Genomic DNA, 8,457 nt, shown 5'->3' with positions numbered 1-8,457 from the left:
GTTCGCCTTTTATATTTTCTACAGTTTTTATTTATATATATATATGTGTATATATATATATATATATATATATATATATAAATACTATATAGAATGATCTCATTAATGCTTCTGGTAATTACCAGTTTTGAGCATGTTCTCATTTCCCTTGCTGCATTGAATTTATTGGTTGAAGTATAATGTTATAGATAGTTTTAATTGAAAAGCCATCTTTTTGGTCTTAGGAGTCTTTCTTTTCCTATGCCCCTTTCCAAAAATCAGCAAAGGACATCCCATAGATATCGGAGAAGGTATCTCTGGGATTCAGTAATTCCACAAATACTTATTAACCAACTTTTGTGTGCCAGATACAATTCTAGGTGCTAGAGATCCAATGCTTTGAATTCAGGTTCTTGCTTTCATGGATAGAGCTTTTTGGTGGGTAGAAAGAGATACAAAACAAGTAAACAAGAAAGCATTAGGCAATAAAAGTCCCCTTAAATATGAAACAGAGGCTGCTTTTTAGATTGAGCTGTTATAGCAGGTCTTAATGAGTAGATAATATTCAAACTAAGACTTAGATGACGAAAAAGGGCCAACCTAGTGGAGATCTAGAGAAAGTGCAGCAGGCCAGGGGAACGGCTGGCATGACCATCCTGAAGTCAGAACTAGCTGGTAAGTTTGTGGGGAGGGGAGGGATAGCGTGGTAGAGCATCGAAGATTAGCTTGGAGAAATAGGCAGAGGCTCAATTATGGAGCACCTCAGCCCACTGTAAAGTACTAGAAAAGTATTAGAAGATTTTATACACTGGCATGATTTGTCCTAATGTGCATTTAAAAATCAACCTAGTTGCTTTACGGAAAATGGATTTTTGGGGTGGGAGGCAAGAGTAGAATCAAAATGTCTATTAACCCATTTCCCGTTTAGGAAGACAGAAGTGCAGCTCACTGCCAGCATTAATTTAATTTTACATAAACACGCTCTTTGAGGCTAAAGCCAATCTGACTGATTTTCAATATGAAAATAAAATACAAAAACTTTTTGGAGTTATTTCTAAACAGAACTTGTCTCTAATCCTAATGTAATAGAAATGTATATGATGACCAGTATTTAATAATTTTTTTTCATGTGGTAAATTTCAAAGCACTGAACAACACAAAGTGGAACATCTAGGATTTGACATTTTCAGTGATCGAGAATTACTGTGTTTTGTGAATGGAAATACCATGACTAAAAACCAAATGCTATAAGTAGATGATATCATTTGTTTTCAAAGAGTACCAATACACTAGAGCGATGCAAAAATAATAATAAAAGCAAGATATTTTGTGGCAAACTTTGAGGGTAAGGTTAGGATTGTAATTCATGAGTTATCTTGGGATAAACGCTGCACCCCAAGTGCCGCTGGTGAGTGTTCTCAGGGCAGATGGGAAATGGGTTAAGGAGGCAATTGGTGACAGTTTTGGAGATGGAGAGAAGCAGGTAGGTTTGGGATATGTTTAGAGAGGACATTGATAGAATTGCTGATGGATCGCGTGTGCTGAGGGAGGGAGGAATGAGATGGCTGTTAGAAGTTTGGCTTGAACAGCCGGGTGAATGTTAGTCATTTATTGGTGTAGGAATTCCGGGAGAGGACTAGGTTTGGGTATAGCTGGTGGGGATGGGTAACGATTTGATTTCAAACCCTCTAAGTTTAAAATGCCTATGAGACAGTAAAATAGAGGTGTCAAGTTGACAGCTCTATTATACCAAATTTGAACAGAGAAATCAAACCTGGAGGTAAAAATTTGGGAGTTATGGTTGTCTCAAGCCTTGAAAGAGGTTGAGATTACTTAATATGAAAGCATAGAGAGAGCAGTGAAGGAATGGTAGGGTCAAGCCCCAAGGTGATGGGACATTTGGGTAGGAAAGGGGGAGGGAGATCCTACAAGGCTACAGTGAGGTAGGTGGAAAACCTGGGTAGTGTGGTGCCATGATGCCTTGGAGGAGGACGCGTTAAAGGAGGACATGGTCAGCTGTGGCTCTGCTGCAGTGCGACTGAGTTGAGATTATTGAAGTGAATAGTGCAGGATCCTTTTGGAATTCCCCAGTGAACGTGAAACTTTGGAAATCAGAGAATCTCGACTTTAGTACTCTAGATACAGTACAAAGTAGGGTACCTGTAATAGGGGGATTAACTCAATGAATAAAGGAGTGAATAAATGCAAGTTCAGCATAAACTTTGAGATGTTGTACATTATTTCTAAAATTTTGATTGGGGGCCATTAAAAAAGGTAGACTTTTCCCAGTATTTGTAATTTGTTGGAGAGAGCCTATTTGAGGACAACACAGGAGAAATGCCAGATCTCTCTCCACCCTCTGACTCATTTAGCCTGGGAGCTTGATTCCTGTCAAAGCGTTAGGTCAGCTGCAACTCTTCCACGTTTCTTGTGAGATATAATGAAGGGAATCTCTGCTGTACCAGATGGAAGATGTGTTTTATGGTTCCCCCAAATAGGGAGGGATCTTAGCACCCACTAAGATCTGCTCTAAATCTCAGAGTGAGTCATCATACCTGGGGCTCTGAGAATGAAAGCTGGCACCCACATAACGAAAGAAAAGGACTTCACTATGTGTATTACATACGAAGTGTCCTTGGTGGCTGGAGGACAAAGACTATATACAGATACCATAGCCACTTCTCGAGAATCAGCATTTGTGGGTAACTGCAGTGGCTGGCAATAGAAGTAAATGGCAATGGTTTAAGGGATTCCTTTCTGCCCCCACCCTGGTAAACCCACCTTATTAAACATTTCCTTATCGGGCTTTTCTTGTTTACAGGGCTCATCAGTGTCGCTCTCGAGGTCCAACAGTCGTGAGCACTTGGGGAATGGAAGCGAATCTGATAACTGGAGAGACCGAAATGGAATAGGACCCACGAGTCACAGTGAATTTGCAGCTTCTGTTGGCAGCCCCAAGCGTAAACAAAACAAATCAAGTGAGCCGTGACTTTTAATCATACTTTTAGATTAAATTAGCTTGGAATTTGTTTCTCTGGTTGAGGGTGATGATGTTCAAGTATAAGCTCTGGCCTCAACGCCGTCAAGTGTTTGCCGTTACTCACATGCCACCACCTCTGTGAAGCCTTCCTAATTTTTCCCAGTGAAGCAGACCAGGTAGTTCTCTGCTTTCACTGCATTTTGTATATTATTTCACTCTAGCATTTGTCACGCCAGTGTGTAATTACATATTTACACATCTGTCTCTTGTAGAATTTGGGTTCCTCAAGCCAGGGATATTTATTCATTCAATAAACACTTATTAAGTGCCCACGTGACAGGCATTCTGTTAGGCTATGCCTTGTTATTTCTTCCTAAATGTCTAACAGTGTCTGATACCTGGTAGTGGCTCGGTAAATGTTTGTTGAAGGAATGTAGGAATGAGTTAAATACACACAAACATCCAGAAAATGTCTTTCCTCATCAGGAAAAGACAGGGATGTAAAAGAGTTAAGTAGCATGTGATCAAATTAGCATCTTGGACAATAGAAGAAAGTCTGCCTAGTGGGTAGCTACTACAAATTAAAAGCAGAATTTAATTTTCTAATTGACAAGATGTAGCTGAATTGACACAAATAGAAAAAAACTTTGAAGCATAAGGGTCTGGCTTTGAACAAATATGGTTAAGAATCAGCATGACTCCAGTGGGCTGTATGTATAAAAAGGTAAACAGACAAGAATTGATAAAAGTAATTACAAGAAATGCCCCGGATGCCTTGTTGAGAGTTTTTGACAAATTTGGAATTCCGAAACACGTAGCATGGAGTATTTGAAGATTACTTAAAGAAAGGCAATCTAAAGGAGCATAGTAGACACTTAGTAAGTCAGTTGTTACCATCAGTCAAGTTGGCCATGCTGTCAAGAGTCTCAGATTTGAAAAGAGCAGTGTGGTGTTGGTCAAGTGTAAATTAGAAAACACAGTCAATTCCTTCATTCCCAAATGTACTGTCAGTTGTAGACTGGACATTCCCTATTAGTTATGGGCTAGCTCCTCCAACACTGACAGGAGGATGGAGCTGAGAGGCAGGCTGGTGCCAGGTACAGGACTAGGGGTGGAAATGATCTCCCTTCTGTAGCCCTATTTAAATTAGTTTTGTGCCTCTCTTTTTCTATCTTTATTTCCTTGCCCTTTACTTAATGCTGGATAATTAAAACTGACTGTACAACTTGGCTGTATTGAAGGTCAGGATTAGGGTTAAGATAAGGGATTCATTAATAAAAAGAATGATTAAAAAAGCAGTTATTTGGCTTTTGTCAAATGTTTTAAGAGCATAGGGAGTTTAAAAGAGAATATGGAAACTATAAGCAGTTAAAAGAAATGTAAAGAAAGTTATTTCACTAAGAATATTTTATTTTAACACAGCTGTTTTCTCAAATTTTATTAGTGTGTTTGCTTAACCCAGTATATGTAAAATATTACCATTTAACTGTGTAATCAATGTAAAAAAATTTTATGATATATTTTGAATTCTTTTTTTGTACTAAGTCTTTAAATCTGGTATGTATTTTACTTATAGAACCTTTTTACTTCCCAATAGTCACATGGGGCCAGTGGCTACTACTGTATTGAACAGCACAGTTTTAGATAACCCACCCTTGTCAAGGTTCCCTAGGCATCCCTGTTTACACCAGCTGTTCCAGTATTAATTCTCAGTAACTCTCACTTTTATCCTCAAAAAAAGAAAATTTATCATTTGGATATAAATTACATGGTCAATCTGCCATGTTGTTAAGTCCAGTTTTCACTCCAGTGTGACATCATATAATGTTCTGCATTAACAGTGACTCAGGATCTCACTGGTCACCCCTCTTCATTCTTTTTTGATGACTCTGGGGCCTTATCTACAGACTGTGGAGTGCTCAGGGCTGAGGGCCTTCAGGGATTGGTCCTGGATCCCTTCCTCTACACATTCTCTCCACAAGAGATAACATATCTATTTTTAAGAGAAAGAAAACCCTTATCAAGAAATTCTTTTGACTTGAGATACATAAAGGACTGCACAATTGAGATGAAAAGAACTTGAGAAAGTGATTAGTGATACCCCAAATCGATGCAGAACAAGATTCTTAGATTTAGCAAATGCATTGGTCACAGAGATTAGATGAATCTGACTGGCTGAGTGTCCTCCTTCCTTCCTCTCCCTGGGAATCCCTTGTGAAGCTGCATGTTTGGTATAAGAGGATAGAATTCGCACTGTACGAGAGCCAGTCGTTGGTCAGGAAGGTAAGAATGGTTACTCAGTTCTGCTGGAATCTCCAAAGCAACTCTTGAAGAGTGTTTAAACTATTTGGCCAAGTACTTGGCATGGCTCATTAGCCCATTATCCAGGGATGCATGCCCATTATCCAGGGCCTCAGAAACACAGGTGATGTGGAGAAATTTTTGCCCACCAAATTGGCCACAAAGGCCAGGAAAAGCTCGGCATTGCTGTCTTAGAATTTTTCTCGAGAAAGATTTGTTTCTGTCATAAATTAGATCCAGGAACTTCACCATCATCTCATCACTTCAAATGTTACTCTTAATTTTGGAAGCGCTCTATTTTTTGAGCTCAATGACCAAATATATTTTTAAAGAGATTTATATGGTACAATATCATAGAATTCCTTTAACCGCAGGTAAGCGCAAGTGTGGATACAGAGAGCCATCCTGCCATCCAAAAGGAGCCTGAACTTAAAGTAACTTTCCTTACCTTTATTGTGTCCTAGGGGTCTCCCTTCCTATTCCTCATTTAATTCACATCCAATCAGTTATGAAGAACAAATGTTTCCAAGTGCTCTGGGAGAATATGATTAATGATTATTAACTACAGAGGCACTGTTGCTGAATTGCTGCCTCCCGAGTGTAACCTTTAAAATGGCAAGAGCCTCTCTAAAAGCAATAACCAGCATTTCCTTAATGAAAAGCTAATGTTTCAGTAAAGGATTGCTGTATTTCTGCAGCTACTGTTCTGTTCAGCCCGACAATGAATTTGAAATATTTGAGTGATTAAAACTTTTAATTAAACCTTGTTCTCTCTGGGCATTTACACTTCAAGCCTGTCTCTTGCTTGCCTTTCAGCGGAACACTATCTCAGCAGTAGCAATTACATGGACTGCATTTCTTCGCTGACAGGAAGCAATGGCTGTAACCTGAACAGCTCTTTCAAAGGCTCTGACCTCCCTGAGCTCTTCAGTAAACTGGGCCTGGGCAAATACACAGACGTCTTCCAGCAACAAGAGGTCGGTCATTATTTATTTTTCCCGTGCATCTCAGTTTGGGTTGTGTGTGTGACGACTTCTAGAATGAAATCACTCATTGACCTATGACTGTGCTTTCACTGAGCATTCGTTCAAGTCTCATAGCTTGTTTTTGCTGCTAAGAAAAATGTCATCTCATTTCCTATTTATTTAGTGCAGCTGGTAAACACAGGATAGCAGCAATATAGAAAATGGTGTTCACAAACATACACTTTGAACAGTTTTAACTGAAAGACCTAATTAGTGTATTGATTCATAGGAACGTTTGATTCACAGCTCCCTTATGCTCAGCAACAAGTGTGTATTTAATGATTTCATTCTTTAATGTTATCTTTATTTGTGGCACTTAAAAGAACGGCACCTGAAATAAATATCTGTGGTGCTTTTTAACGCCATCCTCATCATGTCACTGAAGTCTGTTCTCACAGAATATAATGTACTTTTTATACATGTTGATTTATTCATTGACTTAGTGTTTGGGTTTTGCCTAAACTGAGGCAGAGCTAAGATGGATTTTGGTCAAGCTGTTGAGCCGTGGCCATTACACACTGCCGTAAAGAGAAGAGCTAGATTCTTTCTACTACTGCTGTCATGCTACCAGGGCACAGCTAACCCAGTGCAACAGAAAGTCAGAATAGTTCTCTAAATGTATCTGTTTGGTCCGTGTTTGATGTTAGTCTGCTCTATTTCATCTTAGAGAATATCTGATTAAGTCAGTAATTCCCAGGTATGTATCAGTAAATGAAGAATCTAGAATTTTTATTAGGCACTTTGCATTATAAACCTAAGGTATTGCCCATAGTTCAATAATTTAAGTTCGATTGCCGAACTTTTTTAACAACAAAAAAAGGTTATTATGTGTGTATTAGATTTCAGGGTATTGATTTTGTTTTCTTTCCCCTACATCTAAATTAGTGTTCATTTAACCAAGGATTTTGTAAGCTGAATAAAATTTCATCATAAATACGTTAAAGAAGTGCATTTATTTAGTCTTTTATATAGTCTTGCTGGTTAGGTAAGAGTGGCCGATTGAGAATTTCAAGGGCAGAGGTATTATAACTTGACTAGAAACAGGTCTCCAAGTAAGAGATTAGATGTTATTCAGTAATATTCTGAGTTCATTTTTAATCTCTAGTTGCTGTTTAAAGAAGCATAGAAATAAATTTATTATAGGTACTTCTTAGCCAGTTATTTCAAAAAGGAAGAAAATATGAAAAAGGAAAGAAAGTCAGGGTGGCTTTATCTACTATTTAGAGCATTGGTCAGCAGAAGGCAGACCTGCTACCTGATTTTGTAAATGAAGTTTTATTGGTTCCCAACTACACACGTTCACTTACATATTGTCTGGTTGCTTTGGAACTAAAACAGCAGAGTCAGATAGTTGCAACAGAGACAACATGGCTTACAAAGCCTAAAATATTTACTTTTTGGCCCTTTCAGATGCCTGAAACAGTCTCTATTAAATAGAATTTCCAAAAACATATCTCTAGACCTATGATAAATTATAAACAAAAAAGTTTTACAAGATCTGGATGTAACTTCTAAATCAGAACAGAACATTTCATCTAATTTGAATGAAAAGTATATTTTACTGTTTACAGATATGTTGAAATTTGGTACTGCTTCCTTCATTTAGGATATTTTCTTTTGAAAGAGGAATAGGATATTTATTGGAATATAGATGTCAACATCAATACAGTTACATAATATATTGATATGTAATAGAAAAAGGAAGAGATAGCTAAGTCATTATTCAATTAAAATTTCCTAAAGCACAGTCTCAGCACACAGAGGAATGATGGCATACTTCTTGTAAAAGACCCTTAAGTACTAAATATTCTGCATAGCGATCTTTCCAGATCTTATCCTCAAAATATTTTTCCTTGTCTCAATTTTTAAATTGGGGAAATTATTTTTTAAAACAGCTTAATTGGCATACAAAAAACGACATGTTTAAGTTGCACAATTTGGTCATTTCTGACTTCTGTATATACCCCAAAGACCACAATATTAGAGGAATTCTTTTTTTTTTTTTTTTTAATTATACTGTATAAAAACTTTTGTTTCAATTAGATAATGGTTTCAGGCCAATTTTGCGTTAAATTGTACTTTTTAGTCTTTAAATGCTAGAAAAGTTCAAGGAAGTATTTGACATAATATAACTTTTATAATCATAAAGAAGCCAGAGCCCATTTTGGACTG

At 37.5% G+C, this 8,457-nt stretch overlaps 1 protein-coding gene across 4 annotated transcripts in view; it reads left to right on the top strand.

The window, feature by feature from the left end:
* BICC1 (BicC family RNA binding protein 1) overlaps positions 1-8,457 on the top strand; it is a 240,234-nt gene that overhangs the window by 220,736 nt on the left and 11,041 nt on the right. For 3 of the 4 annotated variants that reach the window (XM_025049392.1, XM_015592218.1, XM_015592220.2), the window contains exons 18-19: positions 2,801-2,957; positions 6,077-6,237. In XM_025049392.1, the coding sequence (XP_024905160.1) occupies positions 2,801-2,957; positions 6,077-6,237 (318 nt within the window). Of the gene's footprint in view, positions 1-2,800; positions 2,958-5,634; positions 5,703-6,076; positions 6,238-8,457 lie in introns of those variants that run through there. The other variant, XM_025049393.1, reaches the window with a different exon arrangement.

The sequence above is a fragment of the Pteropus alecto genome, unplaced genomic scaffold, assembly GCF_000325575.1.
Source record: "Pteropus alecto unplaced genomic scaffold, ASM32557v1 scaffold155, whole genome shotgun sequence".
In the NCBI taxonomy this organism is placed as follows: Eukaryota; Metazoa; Chordata; class Mammalia; order Chiroptera; family Pteropodidae; genus Pteropus; species Pteropus alecto.
This window is presented reverse-complemented; position numbering and strand designations above follow the sequence as displayed.